Source organism: Podarcis bocagei (genome assembly GCF_964188305.1).
Source record: "Podarcis bocagei genome assembly, chromosome: 12".
Taxonomy (NCBI): Eukaryota; Metazoa; Chordata; class Lepidosauria; order Squamata; family Lacertidae; genus Podarcis; species Podarcis bocagei.
Window position 1 is genome coordinate 29,431,888 of NC_138137.1, and position 25,691 is coordinate 29,457,578.

At 42.5% G+C, this 25,691-nt stretch overlaps 1 protein-coding gene across 6 annotated transcripts in view; it reads left to right on the plus strand.

Moving 5' to 3' along the window:
- DGKB (diacylglycerol kinase beta) overlaps positions 1 to 25,691 on the plus strand; it is a 301,695-nt gene that overhangs the window by 58,124 nt on the left and 217,880 nt on the right. For 5 of the 6 annotated variants that reach the window (XM_081164533.1, XM_081164535.1, XM_081164531.1 and 2 more), the window contains one exon: positions 25,322 to 25,586. In XM_081164533.1, coding sequence (XP_081020659.1) covers positions 25,517 to 25,586 — 70 coding nt within the window. In that variant the 5' untranslated portion in view covers positions 25,322 to 25,516. Of the gene's footprint in view, positions 1 to 9,534; positions 9,621 to 25,321; positions 25,587 to 25,691 lie in introns of all 6 variants that reach the window. The other variant, XM_081164532.1, reaches the window with a different exon arrangement.

The following is a 25,691-nucleotide window of genomic DNA, read 5'->3' on the forward strand; positions in this document are numbered from 1 at the left end:
TAATTAAAATGAGGTGCTTTTAACTTTCCGTAGCCAGTATGGAACATATTGTGATAACTCTGTGTGATGCTTAGTTTCTCTTTAAATTGTCTGAAGATTTTATAATTGTGTGCTGTGTTAAACACATGTGCTCCAAGTTAGTAACATACAAGTTTTTAATACAGCCGTGTTTAGCAGCTATTTATTTCTGTGTCATGTTGTTTTAATTAATGCAAATCGGCACACTGTGGTGAAAGGCATCAATATTTCCATAGTCAGTTCACATGAACCAATGCATGTGAAGATTTTTACGCTCTTAGTTCATGCATATAAGTGCATTCATTCCCTGATAGAAGCGTGTACTGAAATTGCCTAGTCAGAAGCAACTAAACTGTACCATTTACCAATAATGGCTAACATTGTACAACTCTTACATCACAAGCCTATGAATGTCTACACTGAAGTAAGCTCTGCTGAGTTCAATGGGGCTTACCCCCAGGAAAGTTTGCATCAGATTGTACTGAGAGCCAGTGTGGTGTAGTGGTTAAGAGCGGTAGATTCGTAATCTGGTGAACCGGGTTCGCGTCTCTGTTCCTCCACATTCAGCTGCTGGGTGACCTTGGGCCAGTCACACTTCTTTGAAGTCTCTCAGCCCCACTCACCTCACAGAGTGTTTGTTGTGGGGGAGGAAAGGAAAGGAGAATGTTAGCCGCTTTGAGACTCCTTCGGGTAGTGATAAAGTGGGATATCAAATTCAAACTCTTCTTCTTCTACTACTGTAGCCTTTAAAATGCAGCCTTCAGCAATATTTTCTGCATATGTTGTCTGAAACAATAGCAGCATCCCAGTCTGGCCCCTGAACTCTCCTAAGGATATAAAAACAGCCATACTGGCTCAGACCAGTCAGTCATATAGTTCAGCATCCTGTTTCTCAAACACCCTGTTCCAGCTCTGCCCCAAAAGCAGGATACCAGGACAATAGCACTCTCCTGCTGTTCCCCAACAAGTGGTATTCAAAGGCTTACTCCCTCTGATCCTGGAGGTAGTATATAGTCATCCTTACTGGTATCCAATGATACCATTATCATCCATAATGTTTTCTAATTACTTTTTAAAGCCAACTAGGTATGAATCATAAGGCTTGACGGGACCACGAGGATCATCTAATCCAACCTCCCTGCAGTGTAGGAATCTTTCACCCAATGTGGGGCTCTGTGGTTGATGGCCATCATCATATCTTATGGTACTAAACTCCATAGTTGAACTATTCATTGTGTACCTGGTATTTCATTTTGTCTGTCCAGCAATTACAGATTCACTGGTTGACCATGGGTTCTTGTGTTAAGAGAGAGCTATAATTTTCTCTCTCTATCTGCTGGCTCCACACCCTGCATAATTCTATTCTTGTTGTTTCCTCCACCCCATTTGCTTGCCTTTTTTCTCAGCTCCAAACGTAACCATGCCCTTTGGAGAGTTATTTGGTCCTCTAATCACTTTTGGTTGCCCTTTTCTGCCCTTTTCCCAGCTCTACATTCTTTTGAAATGCAATGTCCAGAACACAATACACTGACTGTGGTCCAAGCATAGATTTGTTGGCCCTTTCCTAATTATCCCCAGTACGAAATATTTGTTGGCCCTTTCCTAATTATCCCCAGTACGAAATTCACCTTTTTTCACAGCAGTTGCACACAGGGTTGGCATTTTTATTGTGCCCGTAAGATGTCTTTCCCGGTTGCTTACAGCAAGCTCAGATCCTATCTATATATATGTAGAGTTTGGATTTTTATTTTTATTTTTTTGGCTCCGGTTTCTCCATTGGCTACTCGGAACAGCATTTGCTGTTTTAATGCCGTTCACCTAATTTGGAAATAACCTTCTGAAGCTGCTCAAAATCTCTTTCTATTTTCACCACCCTAAATAATTTGGGCTGTGTATGCATTAACATTTACTCTGCCTCCAGTGTGCTCCCACCACTAGTCTTTGAAGCTGTGTATACAGAGCTGGCCTGCCTACGAGGCAGAGTGAAGCAGCTGCCTCAGGCGGCAGAAGCACAAGAGGCAGCGCCCCATCCGTCCCACCACTTTTGCCAGTGGCGGAACACTCTTTGGGAGCGCTGCTTTGCTGTTCATATTCTCTCCCCCCCCCCCCAATTCTGCATCAAAGCACTGCAGAATACTTCCCCAGGGGGTGTGCTCTGGCATGCAGCCTAAATGGGGTCAGGGTTTGGGGGGCAGGGAGCAGCACATTCAAGTAGTGAAGGAGGATGGGCTGCTTCTGTATGTACACATACATGAAATATCCTGTTGTTTCCTGAGAAATACTCCTGTTTGATGCATATCCCCTCAAAACAGTTTCCATCCAATTTTAAAATGTATGCCACTTTCACTTTGTAGTTAACCTGAAGTGTGTACATTTGAGAGATCCATTGCACATGTGCAGATGATGGCGAATGGACAGGCAGCCTCATAAATCTCTCTCTCTGCGTTGCTGGTACAGGGAAACCAAAAGGGTAATAATATGCACTGGGTGAAGACATCCCTGCCTCCTCTCTGGTTTGTACAGCAATGTGCAACAGCGGTTTGAAGTGCAGCAGGGAAAAGCAACCTTGCTGTGTTTCAAGCTGCTAATGTGTACCTAGCCTTAGTGTCATTAGTAAGCTTGACCCATCTCTGTGCTCCGATCTCATCTCATTTACAAAAAAGTTTGGGAAAGCCAGGGGGTATTCAGAGACAGTTTGTGAAATGGCATGAGGCTGTGCTGCTTTAATCAAAATTCCACTGGGCACACCCAAGTTTTTGGGCATGCTTGAGGTATATTTTTACAAAGGTTGCATGCTACCCCCAATCTCTGCCGAGTGGTGCATGTGATTCCAGGGGGTTCCAGGTGCTCACATGGGGGCTGTGTTCCCTTTGAGAAGCAAGACGCAGTGGAGGCTGTAGTGTCTTTAAGAAATATGGTTTAATTACACATATTTGCATCTGAGTTTAGATGAAGGGGGTGCAGATATTACAGCATTGTCATCTCAAGAGCAGCTTGTTCTTCATAGCAGCCCAGCACTGGAGACAGAACCATCCTAAGCATTATTCCTTTGTTCCTGCTTCCCAGCCAGCTCTAATGTTCTGCCCTTCAGCCCCTGTATTATGTTCTCCAATTTTGTTCCTTCTCCTTCCCAGAACATCTAGCCAAGCCCAACACCCCCTCCTCTGCCTGCTCACCCCTTTTACTAAGCCTTGAGTCCAAGAGGCAAACTTTCCTGAGTGGCCTGAGGCCCTGCCCATCACATTGCCATCCCTTGTTTTGCACAAACCCAAACACCTTTCTTGATGAGTAGATGCCTGGCCAGCTAAACCCAGGAATTTCCATAGCACAGTTCAGGAGAACTGCAACAGCCTGTACAGTGGTACCTCAGGTTACATACGCTTCAGGTTACAGACTCCGCTAGCCCAGAAATAATACCTCGAGTTAAGAACTTTGCTTCAGGATGAGAACAGAAATCGTGCTCTGGCAGTACGGCGGCAGCAGGAGGCCCCATTAGCTAAAGTGGTGCTTCAGGTTAAGAACAGTTTCAGGTTAAGAACGGACCTCCGGAACAAATGAAGTACTTAACCCAAGGTACCACTGTATCTTCTCTTCAATGTTCCAAATATGATCTAAATCCTACTACTGATTAATTCCTAACATTCACTAACAGACTCTTGTACCCTGGCTATTGTACTATCCCCTTCTCAAAAAGGCATCTGACCAGAGATGTGATACAAGACATTAACTCATTTCCAGGCAATTCCCAGGTCCCCTGGAATTTTTCAGGCTTTCCCCTTGGGGTACACTCTGGTCAATTCAGCATCCTAATACAGCTTACCTATTCACCTACATTGCCCTAATGGTGGTTTTCATAAGCCAGGATGCAAGCCTTGTTGCCAGTTATCTCACCCAAAAGCCCTTCTCCATTATTATCATCATCATTACTTATCAGAACAATTCCTAAACTCCTGTATTCCAAAGCACTTTTTAAAAACACACACTGGAAAAGCCCCATAATCTCCATCGCTGTTCAGTTCTCCGTTCCCCATGTCAAAATGTTTACCTCCAGGGAGGAAGAAAGGGCAGTGGTGGGGTACTCCCATGGATGTATTAAATCCCAGGAAATCTGGTGGTAAAAGAAGGTCCACGTTGTCAGGAGTTCAGCCTACCCTTGAGTAGGACCCCGGCAGAGACACATGCCTGACTGGCATGTTCCCTCCCTCCTGGTCGTTTGTTCGGGAGCTTAAAAAGCTTTCTTCTGCCCAAACATCACAGCGACCGATGGCAACAGACACTGGCAAACTTAGGGATCTGCAGAGTCTTCGCAGCTTTCCGTGACAGACCTCAGCAACTCAGCATTTTGACTAATCTACTTTATTTACATATAAACACACACGGAGCACTGCAGCATGGCTCCCTCTCTCTCTAGCATCAGACAGCAAAGAGAAAGAACAAAGGACAATAGTCCCACTTCACAGAACACAGTAACACAAACATCCTGTCTCCGTCACTTCCCACTCTGTGGGGTCAAAACATATACCGTCATGTGAAAGTCAACAATCCCATGACTGCAATCATGGAGCAGGAATTCTAACACATGTAACATTTGCAATCAAGGAAGGGGCTGCAAAGGAAGACATATGTGGGAATGTCTGCCACCACCTTTCATTTCTCCTTCCCCAAGGTAAGGTTTCTATGAGGTGGTTGTTTTTTTTTTTTGGTGTTTGTTTGTTTACGTTGGGAAAGGGAGAGGAAATGAATGGAAAAGATCAGAGAGGCCTGCTCATTGTGGGCTGTGCTTGCCACAATTCAGCTCTCAAGAACTGATTCAAGAGTGCTTGACTGTTATGAGAACTCCTCAATATGTAGAGGTCTTTACATGCCAAGTTTATACCTGATGCCCAAACTTTACATCTGATGTCAGAATTGTTGAGAGGGTCACAAATGAAGGAGCTGCTGCAAATATCTTTTTAAAAATTGTATCTGTATTTCTGTATACCATATACTGTTAGAAAAAGGTGTTGCTAGTTTTTCATTTCATAATGTCTGAAGATGAAAAGGCATCTGTAAAATAAATAAATTGCTAAGTTGGCAATTGCTCAGATTATTGGCTTTTTTGAGTGGTTTCTAATAGATCAGTACAAACAAAAGAATTAATGAAGGCATTCCACAAACAGACAATTTTGTTAGGAGAGAAACAGAGTTGCTTTTTTAATCCATAAAAATGCCTCTGTCCTGCAAATCTATCTAAAATGGTTTTGCAGGACTTACTTATTTATTTCTAAGTAGTATTTTGCAGTTCAGTTTGGGGAGTGCGTACTTAGGTTTAAGATAAAGTATGTGAGCATTTTTAGTAATGGGTCCATATATATGTAATCACTTTATTCACACACACACACACACACACACACACACACATGATGCTTAATATTTAATTGAGAATAAAAGGGAACTTATTAATAGTTTGTTCTCATTAGTGCTGCTATTCAGTGTCAGTTGTTGGCACATTGTAACTCTCTTTATTATGCTGGACATGAATGTCCCCATTACATTTTTAATTAGAGAAAATCCTGTTCTGTTTGGACAAGTTTAGAGGCCCTGCTTTCATATAGTGTTTGGTTTTTTAAAAAGATCGTTTTCAAAATGTAAGGATATTATACAGTGTTTTGTAGAAAGTTCTGTAGCTGTGCATTGGCAAGCTTTTTTCTTTTTCTTTTTTTTTTTGGGGGGGTGGCTTTTAAAATCTGTGCATATTTACCCAGAAGTAAGTCCTACAGATACTTGGAAAAAGTAAGAATAACCATGGTGACCTGCTTTTTATCTTTTTCTGCAGGGTTTTTTTTATGTGTGTTTTTTAAAGCTGAAATTAGAAACTGCAAATTACATTGCGGGAGGGAGAATCTGTGACTTGCTGTAAATGTACAAGAGTGAATGTGACAAATTTCATTCAGAGTTTCCAGCAGCCCAGACTGTTGTTTTAATATTTCACTTCTACAGCTGTACTGACAGAATGTTGACTACATAAGCAAACTTTGAAATAATTAAAGCTGTTATGTTGACAGCTAAGCAGCCAACGTGATATGTATCCTGTGTCCCTAAAGCTGGTCCTAATATATTTGCGAATATATTATTAAAAATTGGCTTCCAGCATTTTGATACTATGCATTTGTCATAGCTCTCTTGTTCTGTTGCAGAGTCAATGGAACATGGTTTCAAAGAGAGCTGAATCAACACTGTGGCCTGGGTCATGCATCTGGCATCCTTGTGGAATGTATGAGGCTGTTGACAGACTCATGAGCTGGGGCCCATGTGGAGAGCCATGTGGTTCATGTAAAAAATGAATAATAATGATGCAAACATGCAGATCCAGGGCACCATGTTTCATAAAAACATACTCTTCTAACTAGCCCTGTATTTTGTGATGTTGTACCAATATCACCACAACCCAGGCAGGCACAGAAAGCCTTCTGAACACTTTTTTTTAGGCCTTTCTGGACTATATTTTTAAGCACATTGGTTGTGCAATTCTTGTAGGAGGCCGCAACATCTTTCCTCAAGACAGTTCTCTTGTACTATAAATATCTTACCTTCTGAGCACACAAACAGCAGTATTCTGTTACTGGTAAAAGGTTCAGTTATTTCCCCCATGGCAGTTCAGTCTCTTGTGATCATGGGTATTGTGTGGAAGGAGGTAAGTTAAGGATGTTTGTCAATGAGTGCCCATAACATAACTACAATAGTGATGAATGAATGACACAACTCCCTCCACCCCCATATCCTTGTTATTTTAGTTGTACATCATCAAGGGATGGGAGTGCTGAAATATGAAATACCTACATGGTTATTTAACTGCAACCAGGCCACATAGAAGTCACACACATAAAATAATAATAATAACAATAATAGTAATAGTAATAATTTATTACTTATACCCCACCCATCTGGCTGGGTCTCCCCAGGCACTCTGGGTGGCTTCCAACAGGAGATTGAAAATACATTAAAACAACAGTCATTAAAAAACTTCCCTAAACTTCAGTTGTCTTCTAAATGTCAGATAGTTGTTTATTCCTTTGACATCTGATGGAAGGGTGTTCCACAGGGTGGGAGCCACTACCGAGAAGGCCCTCTGCCTGGTTCTCTGTAACTTTGCTTCTCGCAATGAGGGAACCATCAGAAGGCCCTCGACGCTGGACCTCAGTGTCCGGACTGAACGGTGGGAGTGGAGATGCTCCTGGTAGACAGCTGCCCTGGACACAGAATTGACCTGCACCTTCATGGACAGCTGTGAGTCCAAAATGACTCCCAGGCTGCACACCTGCTCCTTTAGGGGCACAATTGTCCCATTCAGGACCAGCGAGTCCCCCACCCCCGCCCAGTACTTCTGTCTTGTTGGGATTCAACCTCAATCTGTTAGCCGCCATCCATCCTCCAACCACCTCCAGGCACTCGCATAGGACTTTCACCACCTTCATTGGTTCCGATTTGAAAGAGAGTTAGAGCTCTCTTTCTGATTAGAAAGAGAGGTAAAGTGTTTCTTGCCTATGGAAAGTCTATTTTAAAGAGTTATTTCAACAGAGGAAGAAAACTGGTTGGAGTCTGTTACTTTGTGAGTTTTTTGTGATACATTTGTGATACCACTGTATATAAATATATGTATAAATAAATCATAAATCACTGTTACATAGTAAGTGTTTGAGGAATTACATCTTTCCCAAGTCTTGTACACAGTGGCTCGAACCACATTTCTTGGACGAATGCATGGGTTCCAAATTAGTTGTCCACTGGATTTTGCAGTTCTTTGAATGCTGTGACAGTTCTTGGCAGTTTAAATAATAATAATAATAATTTATTATTTATACCCCGCACATCTGGCTGAGTTTTCCCAGCCACTCTGGGCAGCTTCCAATCAGTGTTAAAAACAGTACAGCATTACATATTAAAAACTTCCCTGAACAGGGCTGCCTTAAGATGTCTTCTGAATGTCAGGTAATTATTTATCTCTTTGACATCTGATGGGAGGGCGTTCCACAGGGCGGGCGCCACTACTGAGAAGGCCCTCTGTCTGGTTCCCTGTAGCCTCACTTCTCGCAATGAGGGAACTGCCAGAAGGCCCTCGGCACTGGATTTCAGTGTTCGGGCTGAACGATGGGGGTAGAGACGCTCCTTCAGGTATACAGGACCGAGGCCGTTTAGGGCTTTAAAGGTCAGCACCAACACTTTGAATCGTGCTCGGAAACGTACTGGGAGCCAATGCAGATCTCTCAGAACCAGTGTTATGTGGTCCCGGCGGCCACTCCCAGTCACCAGTCTAGCTGCCGCATTCTGGATTAATTGCAGTTTCTGGGTCACCTTCAAAGGTAGCCCCACGTAGAGCGCATTGCAGTAGTCCAAGCGTGAGATAACTAGAGCATGCACCACTCTGGCGAGACAGTTCGCGGGCAGGTAGGGTCTTAGCCTGCTTACCAGGTGTAGCTGGTAGACAGCTGCCCTGGACACAGAGTTAACCTGTGCCTCCATGGACAGCTGTGAGTCCAAAATGACTCCCAGGCTGCACACCTGGTCCTTCAGGGGCACAGTTACCCCATTCAAGACCAGGGAATCCCCCACACCAACCCGCTCCCTGTCCCCCCAAAACAGTACTTCTGTCTTGTCAGGATTCAACCTCAATCTGTTAGCCGCCATCCATCCTCCAACCGCCTCCAGGCACTCACACAGGACCTTCACCGCCTTCACTGGTTCTGATTTAAAGGAGAGGTAGAGCTGGGTGTCATCCGCATACTGATGAACACCCAGCCCAAACCCCCTGATGATCTCTCCCAGCGGCTGCATGTAGATGTTGAAAAGCATGGGGGAGAGGACAGAACCCTGAGGCACCCCACAAGTGAGAGCCCAGGGGTCTGAACACTCATCCCCCACCACCACTTTCTGAACACGGCCCAGGAGGAAGGAGCGGAACCACTGTATGACAGTGCCCCCAGCTCCCAGCCCCTCTAGACGGTCCAGAAGGATGTTATGGTCGATGGTGTCAAAGGCCGCTGAGAGATCCAGCAGAACTAGGAAAATAAGCATATAAATATGTAATTTGAGAGAAAAAAACATATATTTAAGTAAGTACATATTTATTTTGTATTACATATGTATATGTATTTTTAAAATCAGAAAGCAAAAACTTATGGGTAAAACCATGCGAAATGAAAACACATATATTGTCCATTCCTAAGCTGTCTACACAGTTGAGTTTCCTGGCAGAAGGAGAGGATGGAAGGCCGCTTTTCTCCCAAATTCTCTGGGTTAGCTTTCTTCTTAAGGTTCCTTGAGCAGTCAACTCCACCCCCGTGTAAAATTACCATTCCCCAATCATCTCTCCTGTTTTATCTGAGAGTAAAATACTCTACTACAGTTCTTAGTTTTGCAAAGAAATGGTTGCCATGGGGAAATAGTCAAGGTGCTCTCCTGATCCTTTATTGTATATCACATGAATAGTTTAATGCAGTAGAAAGTGACTAATCCTAGTCAGTTTTCTTCTACACCTAGTGCATAAGAGCTGGAATACAGTCTGTGATCTTAACAGTTGCATGTTGGAACTTCTCCTGGAGAGCGTACTGCAGTTTGCATTGAAGGTGAGGGATTACCTGTTTGAGTGCATGTGCAAAATATAAGCTGCCTGTTCATACAAAACAGCATGTTAGAGAAGGATTCTCGTTTGGGGTATGAAGGAATAATTTTAATTGGGAGGAAAAGAAAATTTCTAAGCTGACACGGGGTCAATGTCGTAAGCGAGCTTGTTTCTATTATATACAGGACTTTTCAAGTGGCATTTGTCTTGAATTGTGATGAAGCAGACTCTGCAGCACAATTTAGACACAATAGGGCTAGCACTTAAAGCGCTTTAATTTCAAAGAATAAAAAAAAGTGAAAGTTTACATATCTTTGGCAAACAGATCTTTGGCAAACACATGTCCATGCCCCCAATACAGACAAAGTTAGTTGTGCTTAAGTCTGAAATGAGTGATGTTTGCCTTTAGGTAAAGGTAAAGGGACCCCTGACCATTAGGTCCAGTTGTGGCTGACTCTGGGGTTGTGGCGCTCATCTCGCTTTATTGGCCGAGGGAGCTTCCGGGTACAGCTTCCGGGTCATGTGGCCAGCATGACTAAGCTGCTTCTGGCGAACCACAGCAGCGCATGGAAATGCCATTTACCTTCCCACCGGTGTGGTACCTATTTATCTACTTGCACTTGGATGTGCTTTTGAACTGCTAGGTTGGCAGGAGCAGGGACCAAGCAATGGGAGTTCACCCCGTTGTGGGGATTTGAACCACCGACCTTCTGATCGGCAAGTCCTAGGCTCTGTGGTTTAACCCACAGCTCCACCCACGTCCCGTGGATGTTTGCCTTTACCCTCTCTTAATTGAGCCATGCCTTTTTAGATATGTTCTAGAGCAAGTGAGTATCGCCCCACCTTAAATCACAGTCCCATAGTGTCTGGACTGAAGTAAGTCCCATTGAATTCAGTGGATATAGGACTGAAGCCCTCATCAGTTTGTTTTGCTTTGTGACATTTTAACTGTCCATCATTAAATGTTCCATATTGCCCCAAAGGCTCGAAGCACAAAATCTCATATTGGTCTTGCAGAAGCTACTAAGGCATCACTTGAAATTATCATGATGGATCCGTATGAATTTCTTTCTTGGTTAATATTGCTCAAGATACCGTTACCGTTTGGTGAGCTTTTCTTGTCTCTGTGATGAGAAAAATAAACTTGACGGATGATCCAGCATTTGAAATGCACAAGATTGAATTCTTACTTCAGCGTGGATGAACATAAGGTCACAGGCATGCTTTTTGTCATTGACAACACAGGAAGAAAATCTGAAAGCTCTCCAGACAGAATTTTGTGGCTCTTAAAATTGCAGTGATAATTCTTTTAGACTAAAATATTCCTGATGGTCACATACAAAATGGACATATAAATGAAAAATGTTAAATATAACCAGGATATAATAGCAGTATGCATCTATGGGAATTGTTATCTTTTCTATATTCAAAGTTTAGACACTTAACAAGCGATTAAAGTTTTAAATTAGAACCAGCTATTAACAGTGACTGCATTTTTACATGTTCTACATTTGTTTTGACAAGGGGTTGTTGCATAACTGTGATAGGATAGTCCATGTAAAAGGAATGAAACTCGGGGATTAAGAGAGAGTTCTTATTTTTGCATTCCCCACCCTGCAAGATAGATGAGTTCCCCAAATATATGCTGCATGTACTGTTGCTGCCAATATCTTATGGTTGATGAATTTTAGTTAGGTACCTAGCTTGCCTTTTTAGTCAAACCATACACCTACACCAATCCTGCAGTCCTGCAAAGCTTCTGTTAAAACTGTTCTATGCAGCTGAACAGAAAGCATTCACCTCCTTGACTTGTTTGATGGAAGAGAGGCAGGGCCCTTCTAAGACATTCTGCTAAAAAGTTGCAAGACATTCTGAAGGAAAGGACAAAAGATGTCTGCTGCCCCATTTGCCACATACAGAAGCTGACTGGAATGGCTGTGAACTTTACTTCACAGCTGGTGATGGGAGAGCAACCATTATTGCACCTGAGTCATGCAGGCCACAACACACATGTAAAGCACATGTTTCCCTCCTATCAAAGAATCTTGGGAATTGTAGTTTCCCCCTTGTAGAGCTACAATTCCCAGCGACCTTTAACAAAATGCAGTCCCCAAGGTTCATTGTGAGAAGCAGTGTGGTTCAAATATGCTTAAAATGTGGGGCTTTTTTCCCAGCCAGAACTTGCCGGAACTCTGTTTCGGCGCCTCTCATGTGGCTGCCTGTATAAGGGAACAAGGGACGCATTCATGGTGAGTTCCGGTACCTCTTTTTCTAGAAAAATAAGGTAAAGGGACCCCTGACCATTAGGTCCAGTCATGACCGACTGGGGTTGCGGCGCTCATCTCACTTTATTGGCCGAGGGAGCTGGCATACAGCTTCCAGATCATGTGGCCAGAATGACTACGCCGCTTCTGGCAAACCAGAGCAGCGCACGGAAACGCCGTTTACCTTCCCGCCGGAGCGGTACCTATTTATCTACTTGCACTTTGACGTGCTTTCGAACTGCTAGGTTGGCAGGAGCAGGGACCGAGCAACAGGAGCTCACCCCGTTGCGGGGATTTGAACTACCGACCTTCTTATCGGCAAGTCCTAGGCTCTGTGGTTTAACCCACAGCGCCACCTGCGACCCTTTCTAGAAAAATAGCACTGTTTAAATGTATGGAGTGAGTATTAGAGGCAGGTTATGTGGCATACACATCTCCAAGAGAGGAAAACAACTGGGGGATTCAGAAAGAACAGCTGGGTGTTCCTCTGCTATCCTCTTCCCTCCCAGAGCCCACTAGCTGAGGCAGATGCCCCACTCTGCCAAATTGGCCCTGAGAAAACAGTGACCGTGTAAAATTAAGAAAGGATATATCTGGGTAACTTTGAGGTATTAGTCATTGCATCTAGTAGGTCCTGACCTAGTGACTGTGGCTGTAATCTTCAGATATACTGTATGTGCCAATGGAACAGTACACAGTCTCTCTTGCATATGCTGTTCTGTAACTGCTGTCATGGTGGGCTTGCAGCAAAAGTGAAAGCAAATTAATTGTAATTCAAATGACCATACAAGAAGTAAAAAGAGTTGTGTGTGGTGTTGTTTTTTAAAACAAGCCCATAGCCCAGGGGAAACAAATATAATGCAGGAACAGGTTAAAAGACTCAAGGTGGTGGTGGGGAGATATTTGCCTGGAGTTGAAATGACATCAAGGTAGGCTCCAGATAAGTCTCTCTGGAGAGGGCATTTTGTAGCCACCATTCAAAGGGCTGCCTCCCTAGTTGCCATTTCTCACACTTCACCTGGCAGGGGCACTCTTGGAATTCCCTCTTGCTTGCTTTGAAAAGCAAGGTCTCTGGTTTTGTCCCAGATTATGTATCTGCACCAGTCCTAAATATGGTTAATGCTAACCATCTTAACTAGGCATAGGCAGACTCGGCCCTCCAGCTGTTTTGGGACAACAACTCCCATCATCCCTAGCTAACAGGACCAGTGGTCAGGGATGATGGGAATTGTAGTCCCAAAACAGCTGGTGGGCCGACTTTGCCCATGCCTGGTTTTAACCATGGTTTGCACACCTTGATGACTGTTAAAAATTGTTAGTTTTGATGCAGATGTAATGTGAGAATCCAGGGGTAGTCAACACATGGTATCCTCCATATGCTCACAGAATCACAGACTGTAGAGTTGGAAGGGACGACAAGAGTCATCTAGTCCAACCCTCTGCAATGCAGGAATCTTTCACCCTATGTGGGGCTTAAACCCAGAACCCTGAGATTAAAAGTCTCATGATCTACAGCAGTGTTTCCCAAACGTTTTTGGGCAACGGCACACCTGTTTACCGGAAAAAAATCTCGCGGCACACCACCATTAAAGCCCCGCCCCGTGACGTCAGCGCGCAGCGTCACGCCGGGAGGGACGCACAAAAGTGAAAGTTTTTTCCCTCCCCCTTGCCGGGGTGGGAGGAGGCAGCAGAGCGAGGGACTGAGGGACAGCGGCAGCTGAGGCGACGGCGGCTGTTGTGGTGGTGGCGGCGATAGCGGGCGGAGGAGGGGGCGGCGGCGGGAGTTGCTGCTGCTGCTGTTGCCCGGACATGCCGGCCTCCTCCTCCTCCGCTGTCTCGCGCTCCTCCCTTTTGCGCGCGCTGCCCCGCCGCTCGGCACCACCACCGCGGAGCCGCCCCCGGCTCGACGCGGATCCTCGCCGCCGCCGCCTCTCGCCCGCCTCCCTCCCACGGCACACCAGCCGATGTCTCATGGCACAGTAGTGTGCCGCGGAACACCGGTTGGGAAACACTGATCTACAGTTCCTGTCATCCCCAGGATGTAAAACCAGGGATTGTGGATGCTGCAATTCACACCATCTGCAGGGTATCACATTTGTTATCTTTGTGCAAGACTAAGAGCTTGTGCACTATTTATCATGGTGGAAGCGTATTGTACGGTACGGAATGAGTCACATCCATGTTATTCAGAATGCCATTTCATAGACAAATTATGGATATACTCTTCGAATTTCTGGAAACTGATTGTCATATAAGTGACTCATGGCAGAGATGGATTTGATTACAAAGAACACTGATTCTTTCTATATGCCCAAGTGAACTTTGGACTTGTGTTTTCAAAGAGCAATCCCCCATGTTGCATGGAAAACTTTGATTGACACTAATGAAGTTTTCAAAAGCAATTTTAGTTATGGCCTAGGAGCCTGTTGTTCCAAAAGAAGAGAAAATCAGAAATTATGCTTGGCACATTCAAACACATCTCTTGGATCCTGGCCATTGCGTATTATCAGAACTGTAGCAGAATTTTATTTAGCTAGTTTAATACTTACAGCATAATAACCTGTAAGATTCCTTTAGAAATGGAAAGCATTGTAAAACTATAGTATTGCATAAACCCCAGTTTCCTACTGAAATCATTGTAAAAATATTTTTATGCCATTATTTAACTTCTGAATAACTTTTTTCCTGTATTTATAGTGCAGCTGCATATGTAATGAAGTTTGAAGTCATATAAGCTGTTAAATATTTTCATGAGGAGTGCAGTGTTTATTGCTTATTAGATTAATGTCAACTAGGGTTGGGCTGTAATCCATGAATAAAATCTACAACTTCCAGAAAAATATATATCTACTTTGTTTCTTAGGGACTGAAGCTGAACTGTTTCATAAGATCTATATAAATTTTGAAGGAGCTAATGCAGTCATTTATTTTTTGACAATTAAAAAAGGGCATGTCTTTAATCAAGCAAAACTATAAATTGAAGCCTGGCAATTTTTGTTTGGAACCTGAGTGGGGTTTTTGTTTCTTAGCCACAAGTAATTATCATTTTCAGGGTTGAAGTTTGGACATATACTTTTTTTCTTATAGAATACTTTAAACACATCAACATAATTTTGCCTTGAATTAAATTAAGTAGTCTAAAATCCCATGTCTGCAATGAAAGAGCATGTGCTACAATTCCCTTCCTGAATTCAAATGGTGTTAAATATGCTCGCATTTGGTTGGAGTGTTTCCAATGACCAGGATCTAAAGAGCTCCTTTAGGAGCACCCAAGACCTGGTATGCCCAGTGGGCTTTTTCTTCTTTTTTCTAACCTTCGCATTCATAGACTCCTGTGCTGTATCACAACCTGCTTTTGAAGTTCCAGGTGAGGTTTGCTGCTGGTCAGACTCTCATTCAAGAAAAAGAAATCCAAATCTCTCTTGGGCAAATGCAACTAGTCATACAGTTCTCTGGATCTAGTCCAATGTTTTTAGGATTAGGCTGCCAGTCAACTGTTTTGATTCATTCCTAGAAAGCACAATAGGGGGAAAATGTTTTCCTATGGTGTGCAATGAACCTCATAATTTCTTGGGCAAATGAAAATGATTCATGGCGCTGCTGCATCTGCACTGTGCATCTTATCTGGCTGTTTACCATTTTCTCATTGACTTGCCTTTGTTCTAATGGAGTAGATGCCTGAAAAAAACTGATAAGTGGAGGCCGGGCTTCATGCCTTTTTAACACGCCCAGGCTGTGCCGAAAATTAAATGAGTCATCACTGAAATATCAATAGCTGTAGCAATGCGAGTTGGAAAATGATATATGCTGTTGTTGCGGTAAGTTGGCAGGTGTTGCAGGCAAATAGGTAGTACAGATATTAGGAGTGGGATCTATCTCTTTATTTAGTTCATTTAAAGGATTTTCATCGCGCTCTTCGGCTGCAAAAGGCTCCCAGGGCAACTTACAACTAATACTAAAGACAGTCTAATGTTTACAGTCTAAAAGGCATGACACAAAGGGAAAAGGGATTGTGAGGGGCTTCACCAGGGTGAAGGCTTCAGCTGTAACCAGGTCGGTGGGAAGATACCACGGGCCATAATCAGTTCAGGTAACTAATTAAAGCTACAAGGTGCTTTGGGGATGAGGATAGGACACTGGTCGCTTTGGATCTGCTTTATCCAAACCCCAACAGACCTGATCCTTGGACTCCTTGGCTTGCTAGCCTGGCACTAGCATACCCAAAGCTAGCAAAATGACTGCTATCCCCCCCCCCATCATCTGCTCTGGCTGATGTGAGCAAAGCTTAATATTTGGCAGTGGGTCTGCCCCTCCGCTCCTCCCTAGCCCCGCTTAGGGCTGTCCAGTTACTCGGTTTAAAAATGCCACTGGGAACAGATAATTGGCGCTGGAAGTGCTAATGAGGAAGGGGGATTGGTTTTGTACTGATGGGTGGTTAAGTGTAGCAACCAGTGCTGTTCTCTTTGCTGTAAAGTTACAAAACCGCTCCCAGCAGCTATAACAGTATACTGCATTGAATCTTTTTCTTTCTTTCTAAAGGCATAAGCATAAAATTTCCCACCTACTGCATGACTAATGAAGCTGTAGGCTTATACAAAGAAGTGTGTTCACAGCTAATAAAGCTGAAGACCTTTATTCGGAGTACCCCAGTATTGGACGTTTCATTTTCAATGTTTTCCAACTGAAAAAGCAGAATAAAAACAAACATTTTTTTATGTCAACTGATATTTCATACAATGCATATTTTTATGTGTGTAATATGAAGATGCACACACACTTGGGAGATCTAAGCCCTTGATGCCCTGTTTCCCCCTAACCCTTTTTATTCTTCTGTGAACCAGTCAGCTACCAGCATTCAAACTGTAAAGAGCATTGACATAATTTGTAATAAAAGCAAAGCTGAAGCATAGGGAAGGTGAAAGAGAATTGCCAGAATCTGTAGCTATTCTGATCTGCTGGGTAGTCTCTTCCAAATGTGATCTTGAACAGTTAAAGCAAACCAACTGAAGATTCCCTTATTGGCTTGTGTTTTTCCTTTGTTTTTAAGTGTTGTTTCAGTTCAAGTTAAGGTTGTGCATCCCTATCCTAAGCATTGGTGCCACTAAGGTTGCAATCCTGTACCCCCATACCTGAGAGTAAGCTCTATTGGATTCAGCAGGACTTTCTTTTGACATGCATAGGATTGTGTTGTAAATCTACTTGCAACGCTGTAACATTCTTTGTAGCATTGTTGTGCGATCACAGCCCTGTAAAGTTGGCCCTTACTGTTATCCCCACATTCTAGGTTCCTGACTAAGAGACAGTGACTTCTTTAAGACCTCCTGGTGTGTTATATGACTGAGCTGACATTTGAACCAGCCATCTTTGGATTGCTGCTCATTCTCTTAGCCACTGCGCAACACCATCTCTGTATCTAAATCAACTCTGGCAGCTTTGAGACCAGTGGCTTAAGAATGTTTTTCACTATTTTAGGTTTGTTTAAAATAATAATTATGTGTTTGGAATCCATTGGGAGGAAGGGCAGGGTACAAATTCAATAAATAATTTTTAGGAATAGTTTCCTTGCTCACATGGAGTGTCTCCACCCCCATCGTTTAGCCCAGACACTGAGGTCCAGCGTCAAAGGCCTTCTGGTAGTTCCCTCACTGCGAGAAGTGAGGTTACAGGGAACCAGGCAGAGGGCCTTCTCGGTAGTGGCGCCCTCTCTGTGGAACGCCTTCCCATCAGATGTCAAGGGAATAAACAACTATCCGACTTTTAGAAGACATCTGAAGGCAGCCCTGTTTAGGGAAGTTTTTAATGTTTGAAGTTTTATTCTGTTTTTTTTTTATATTCTGCTGAAAGCTGCCCAGAGTGGCTGGAGAAACCCAGCCAGAGAGGCGGGGTAGAAATAAATTATTATTATTATTGCAGCTTTAAACTTGGAAGCTAAGGCAATGTTGATTTAACCTTCTAGAAACAATAATCCATGATGCTTTAAGGCAGACTGGATTTCTCCTGGTATTACCCCTTTTCTCCCCCTTAAAAAAAACAGCCACACACTCATTATTTTGTGAAGAAGTAAAAGTGGTATTTACTTACATAAAATGTAAAGCATCAGTTGCAGTAGCAAAATCAAGGCAGGTTTATAACTAATATCTAAGTTAGAAAAGTACAGAATCTAAGTTCAAAAGGGTGCAGAGCTCAGACATGCATGTGTGGTCAGCTTCAATGCATGGTGAAGAAAAAGAGAGATGCCCAGCCCCAGCTGTAGTGTTACAGCTTCCTGTCAGCACAAACAAAGGAAGTGATCTCAGAGTTCTCTCGAGCAAATTTTATAGGAAAGCTGTGAGTGCCTCGGCCCTTTCATGTGCCTATCTAGCAAAACATGTATGGTTGGTTTGACTGCAATAATGTCCCACATAAATAATAAATAATGAATGTTAGGGTTTCCCCCTGTTGTAATTGTTGGGGGCCTTATGCCTGTGATGGCCACCCACTACTCTTTATCTTTTTCTTCCTCTTTACTCTCCATCCAGACAATTGACTGAGGTCTGAACTGATAACTTGCAGATACTTTTTGTCCTCCTTTCACCACTCTATTTGTTTTCAGCTGAGGGCCTTACGCTGTTGCCCTCAGCACTTGAAGCTTGTTTATTATAATTCTACAAGATTAATTAGTGTCTAAGTAATCTTGCGGAAGAATAATAAACAGACCTATGATGCTAGGAGCAACAGTTGATTAATTTCCATTCCCCTTTCCAGAACACACACACACACACACACACACGTGTTCTTCGACAAATGGTTCTTTATGTTAGGCTTAGACACCCCCCCCATCCCATGTGCATTGCATAGTGAAAGCAAGTCCTTTCATAGATATCCCTTTATTCTTCCAGAAGTGCACATGCTTTGAGGCAGTGATGGAGAATCTGTTTCTGTTTGAGGGCCACATTCCCTTCTGGCCAACTTTATGGGGGCCACATGGCATTAGTGTGTGAGGCCAGTGGATAGAAAGAACAATGAATGTAAATTGAGCAAGAGATTTTGTCGGAGTTCAATGACACGTTCCAACTAGGCAAAAAAAAACAACAAAAAAAAACAGGTGTGTGAAGCAGAGCCAGTGAGGGGGGTGACCTGGGGAAGAATTGCATTGGAAGAATTCCAAATGCCAAATAAAGGGCTATGGGGGGGGCAAATTTGGGCCTCAGGCCTGAGGTTCTTCGACTCTGATGCCATACGATCCCATGGGTGAGTGCCCACCAACATCTTTGTTTCTGATTTCTACCAACTGGAGTTTCCAAAGGATCTTCAGAAGCTGGTCCCATGCACAGTGCATTACAGTAAGAGTTTGAGGAAACAGTATGTAATGTGCAGGGTTAGAGCTTGTTATGGCCCATATGAAAGATGGAAAGGGGATCCCAAACAAACAAGCTGCCATCAATCCAAGCAGAAGTGCCAGTGTAAAGGCAGCTTGTCTTATTGCTGGTTAAGGAAGGGAAAGGTCCCTGGAAGCACACATTGCACTGTGCTTCCCATTCCAAACATTGGGAACCCCAAATCCACTAGGGTCTCTAGTCTGTGTTTGCTGGAAGCGACGAGCAGTGGTACATATCCCTATTTCACCTTTTCTGCCTTCAGTCTGTTCTGTCTATTCTTTTCAGTGGCATTTTCTCTTACAATAGATAAACTAAAAGTTACAGCCAGTATCTGAAGTATATTATTGTTCCAGTTATAAATGTTATGTATAATGAGTGGATCCGAGAAGAGAGATCGTATCTGAGAGAAAACATTTTTCTTACAATAGCAGAATTAAAAAGATACAGAATATGTTTTCATTATTATGCAGGGGCACGTATACAGATTACAATGGAAGACTTTTTGCTGCTTTATAGTTTAAATCAGACATTCTTTCGAATTACAATAAAGCATTTAGAATTCTGAAAACAAGGTCCTTGAGATTTTTTGTAGAAAGCTCTTGAATTAAGTATTCACTTGTATGACTCAAAGTAATATCAAGTCTGAAAGATAATTCGATTTAGCTTTGTCACCCAAAAGGCACTCCCAACTGGAAAAGGAAGGAGCTTTTGTGTGTCCAGAATTTTAACTAGCACATTTTAAGCATTTTTAAAATAATTAGCATGGGTGCGTGTTTTTTTAGAGAGAAAGACCAAAAATGTGAAACATGAATTGAAATATTCACTGCAGTGTTTAAAACATGATATTAAATACAGTATGGTCTTTTTAAACTAAGGAAAATATACTAGTGGTTGGATCCCAACTTAATCATACTCAAGCGTATATTCATTGAAATAGGTGAGTAAAATCCCATTGCTTTCAGTGGGGTTGACTTCAACCCAAAGCTCTTATTGAGTCTTCCTGTACTCTAGTGGATCAGCTTTCTTAAACACTGGGAGCTCTTTTCAGGTGATAAAATAAATGTGTGGCAATGCATTCACTCCATGCAAAACATCTGAAAGGAGTTTTATGTTTGTTGAGTTGACTCATGATAAACTTTTGCAGGTGAGGAAGACTTTTCAATATTTTTTCACCGCTCTCCATTCCTACTAGAAATCTGTCAAAAGTATTTGATTTGTTGCCTTCCTTCCTCCCTTCCTTCCTTTCTTTCTTTCTTTCTTTCTTTCTTTCTTTCTTTCTTCCTGCTTCATGTTGGAATCTCTTAGTCATATAATGTTCTTCCAACGTTCTAAGACCTTTTCTCCTTTGCAGTTAATTTGCCAGATTTATCATTTAAGCTTCTAATGGTTCTATTGTTCTCTACATCATTGACCCAAGAACTGGCCTTGTTTGGACACATTGCTGGCTATAAGCCAGTTAGACAAAGTAGTACATGTAGCTTGAATACTCCCTGCTGTGCTGCTTCCTTCCTTGAGCAGGAAAACAAATTATATAGTGGCTGGTTTACGGTTATGTCCTAACACACACCTGTGGTCTTTCTTCCCACCCAACGAACTTTGATTGAGAAGCCAAATTTAAGGTAATACAAAGTCAGCTGCTCAGTGGTTTGTTTTCTTGCTCAAGGAGGGGAGAAACAAAGTGAGGAGGGATTGAGAGGGGTGCACAACCACGCAGCATGTTCACAGACTAATTTGGCTAATAACATGCTTTATGGTCAGTGATATGTGTAAATCATTTATGTCTAAATATGTCTATGGTCAGTGATGACTAAAAGTGATGACTGGTTTACACACAGCATCATCATTTTACCAGACAAGAGCATCTGTCCTATTCCTTTTTCTTTCTCTGAGCTTACAATAGCTTCTTGATCAGCTGTTGATGTGAATGTTGATGCTTATTTGTTCAAATGAAATCTCTTTTATTAAATTGCTGAAGCAGGCTGTCACTGAACTCTGCACGCTGACATTAAAGCTCTGGAATGTAATATAATTAGCAATCCCAGTAGTAGCTTTAATAGCATTAAGTGTTAAGACAACAATAAATTACATGGGACATCTATTTAAAAATAAGCTGGTTTTCAGAAAAATAATTCACCGTAACCTGAAATGAAGCCTCCATGATTTTATTGAAAGTTCCATTGTGAACTTTTCCTCCTTTGACATATTAATTAACCAGAGAACATCCTGAAATTTTAACTGTAGACGAATGGCAGAATGAGCTGCACTGACTGTAGATCTTTCTTTCCCCTTTTTTATAGCTTGCTGTAATCAGAGGAGAAGAGGTTTGGGGCACCAGTAAGAGTTGAGTCTACAGCTTCCCAAGGGTGCTATCTTTGTGCTACTAGCTTTGTACAGTCAGTACAATATGTCTCCTTGTTGTGTACATGCCTGGCATAGGAGAACATTCTGTCAGCATAGTTATGTTCAGTGCGCACCTGCCTTCCCATTGTGGAGGTTGCTGGTGGTAGCAGAGGGGGATAAGGCTGCAGAGAGGTAGCCATAGTGTGATGATAATAGAATCCTAGGGTTTGAAAGGATCCTGAGGATCATCTAGTCCAATCCTATGTAATGCAGGAATATGCAGTTGTCCCATATGGGGATTGAACCTGCAACGTTGACTACTGAGCCAGTGTGGTGTAGTGGTTAAGAGTGGTAGACTCGTAATCTGGTGAACTGGGTTCGCGTCTCCGCTCCTCCACATGCAGCTGCCGGGTGACCTTGGGCTAGTCACACTACTCTTAAGTCTCTCAGCCCCACTCACCTCACAGAGTGTTTGTTGTGGGGGAGGAAGGGAAAGGAGAATGTTAGCCGCTTTGAGACTCCTGAAGGGGAGTGATAAAGCAGGATATCAAATGCAAACTCTTTTTCTTCTTGACATTATCAGCACCATGCTCTAACCAACCGAGCTATCCAGGTGTGTTGGATTGACTCCACCACTATGTCTGTCCCACACTGACCTCCCTACCCCTCTCTCCCTTGGCTGCTGCAGTGACCTCTACACTAGAAAGTCAGGTGAGCAGTGCCTCCCCATCATGCTCTGCCCAGCCGACTGCTTTGAGTTAGTATTAGTGCCAACTTTAAGTAAATACAGACGGAGACCAGCAATAAAGCATTGCAGTGAATCACCAGGTCCATTTCTATTAAGGACTCCAGCCAGCCCAGGAATTTTGTAGCGGGGAAAGGGTTAAGTTTATTCTTGCTGCACCTCCTGAAACCTCCCCAGTGTTGTATCTAAAGAGCTTAGGTTTGAGGCTAGCTGCTACTCTTGAAACTGGTTAGGGAGTTTTCTGGAGAGGGAGAAAGGGGAGAGAGAGTATCCTTTTTAATTTCTTTCCTCTTGAAAGCAGTGCAGGGCAGGAAGCAGTGTTGTTCATAAACTCATGTTGCACATCGCTCTCCAGATCGTGGCTACAGCTGCAAGCAGGCTGGCTTGTTCTCTTTCCACCAACCCACAATATGCACTCATCATTCCACAGGTACTTGAAGGGAGTGAGCTTGTCGAGTCATTTGAAAAAAATATAGCAATTTGCAGGCTAATGTCCTTTTGTGTACCTGAGTCCCTCGAGTGCGCAGAAACCATGACCTTATGATTAGGTGGCCCTGTTTCACCAGCAAAATGATAGGCAAGGGACCAGACAAGTTCATTGCTAGAAGGATGGTAATTCTTACCTTGCTGACATTTTTGTGGCTTGTTTACAGTGCTAGTTATATAGTTTGTATGTGCAGTTTTATATTGTAACCTTTCAAGTTCTATGTTTTGTATGCTACCTTGCACAATGTTCTATTTGAAAAGTGAAGGATAAATCCAGAAAGTAATAAGATGCCTACATCCACTTTTGGGAGACAACTAGACCACTGTGAGTTTCAGCAAAAGGACTACCATCATGCAAATATATGATGAAAGATTAATATATAGGTCCCTAAATGCATGTTTGGGTTAAAAGTGGGTCTTGGGTTTGAAAAAGGTTGAGGATACCTGACCTAGACTACTGAACACTAGTATTATGTGTTAGTATGCATGGGACTGTAGCCATAGCCGTGGATTCCTTACGACGGTTACCAGATGCTCTTCAGTAAACTAACTTTCTTTGTTTTGATGACAGAACTCTTGTGCCTTTGTAACAGCAGCATGGTTGACAGAAATCAAGCTTGTGGAACTTCCTTAAAAATGTACCTCTATGGGACAGAAAACACCACAAATTGAATTTCTGCCTATTATGTGACTTTTGCAGAGGCTCAAGAGTCCTCCCAAAAACTTCACTCATACTCTGTCCCTTGTCTCCAGCCCTGCAATGGATGACATGCAACATCATGCTTTAGAAGGGGGAAATCTTTTGACCATTACAGTGGTATCTCGAGTTACATACGCTTCAGGTTACAGACTCTGCTAACCCAGAAATAGTACCTCGGGTTAAGAACTTTGCTTCAGGATGAGAACAGAAATCGTGTGGTGGCGGTGCAGCGGCAGCAGGAGGCCCCATTAGCTAAAGTGGTGCTTCAGGTTAAGAACAGACCTCCAGAACAAATTAAGTACTTAACCCGAGGTACCACTGTATTGTTCACCAGAATCCCTTTCCTCTGGAACTATTACAGTTCATTTGTTCGTTTACTGCAATTTTTTTTTTACATCTCAAAATAATTAACAACATGGCATATGAGGGGAAAATATGATTTAGGAAGCAAAGGTGCCAGCTGAGCTGAGAGAGTGCTTTATTCTGCTTGCCAACTAATTAATGCCAGGTTTAGATGCTGAATCCAGAAAATAAAAGTCTCCAAGGGAACTCCTTCAGTAATTATTGACTTTGGTGCAGTAGGATCCTTGTTTTAATAAAACAATTGGGGGAGAGACTAGGATAAAAGAGGATGAAAGCTTCTATTGAGACACATCCGTATTACACCTTGAGGTGAAAAGCTCTAAAATTGTTTATTATAACGGGAAGTATTAGGTGGCATGCTTGGCATAAGGGGCATGAATTCCACTGGAACAGCCCTGGAAAAGTAGCACTTTTGAAGAAGGTTTGAAGAAGGTTCCTATCACAACATGTACCATTCTAATTCTTAACCATCCTTGTCTGGTTTATATGTTATGTAAGCTTTTACTTCTGCTCTGCAAGTTATTGAACAGTATGTCATGGATATTTTCCGGCTCACATTTTTCTATATAAAGAAATCTTCCTATCCTTGTTGAAAGTGTGTTCCCTCCTAACACATTGCAGATTTAACTTGCATTCTTAAACTTTTTTGAATCTTAACAGTTGTATCCGAAGTAGCACTGCCTGAATGTTCTGTTAGTGCAAGGATTACCGTGTGTGCAACCAATTTTTAATATGTGTTTAAAATGTGTTTTTGAAGTTACGGATATAAGAAGCCATCGGTTTCCATTCTAACTTGTTTGCTGCATGTACCATTGCTTCTGTTCCACTGCACTCCAGTTTCTGAAAAGCTATGTCATTCATCTCACTGGCCGCTGTGGTGGAATTTTACATAATTATAGGGAACCCAATGCAAAAGGGGAGAAATGTCATGTATTGCTTGCAGACTGACAACAATGAATGCCAATCATAGTTGCTGGATTGATTTCGCTTCTAGACATGGGATGAGTCAGAGAACATAGGCAGTTTCTGTTTCTGTCTGAATTCTTCAACATCCATAATTTGAAATGAAGTTGTTACGTCATTTGATGAGTATATAGTAGGGTCCAGTCTTACTGTTGTCCAGAGATCCTAGTTCCTTCTCATGCAGTGTGTGAAACCTGCTTGACAGTCATGACATTAGGGTCAAATTTCCAGCCATGATCTTCAGCATTGTTGACTTCTGAAAAGTGTAACTAAAAAGTATACCTAATAAAGCATAAAACTTTGGAGGGCAACTAACTGCATAAAGTCTGGCAGTTTCCCATGTCTAAAGCTGTTGGTGGTTGTGGCAGACCAAAATGATTTGCCATACTCGTGGAATGTTTAGGAATATTTTAGCATATATCATCAAAAGCAGCACATGCACATTTCTGCATCTCCTAATCGTGGCTTTTACTTTTCTTTTAACAGTGTTTTCATATACCATCAGTGCCAGAAGCTTCAGAAAATTGGCACCATCTAGACGTTAGCGCAGATTGATTTTCTTCTTCCTGGATATCTGATAATTTGAGAAACTAAACTGTAAAAACTGCTGGGGGGTATTTTGATTACCTCCACTTGAAGCAGACAACAAGACTGGTATGTAAACTGCACTTTGCCATCATTATGATGAACACGGAGAAATGGGCTAACCTCAGTCCTTCGGAATTCTCTCAGCTTCAGAAGTATGCAGAATGTAAGTACTCAATTTTTTTATGCTTTTATATTTCTGTGTATTTGTATCAAATTTTCAGCTATATGAAAATGTAAGACATAAAAGTGTCCAAATGCAATTTGATGT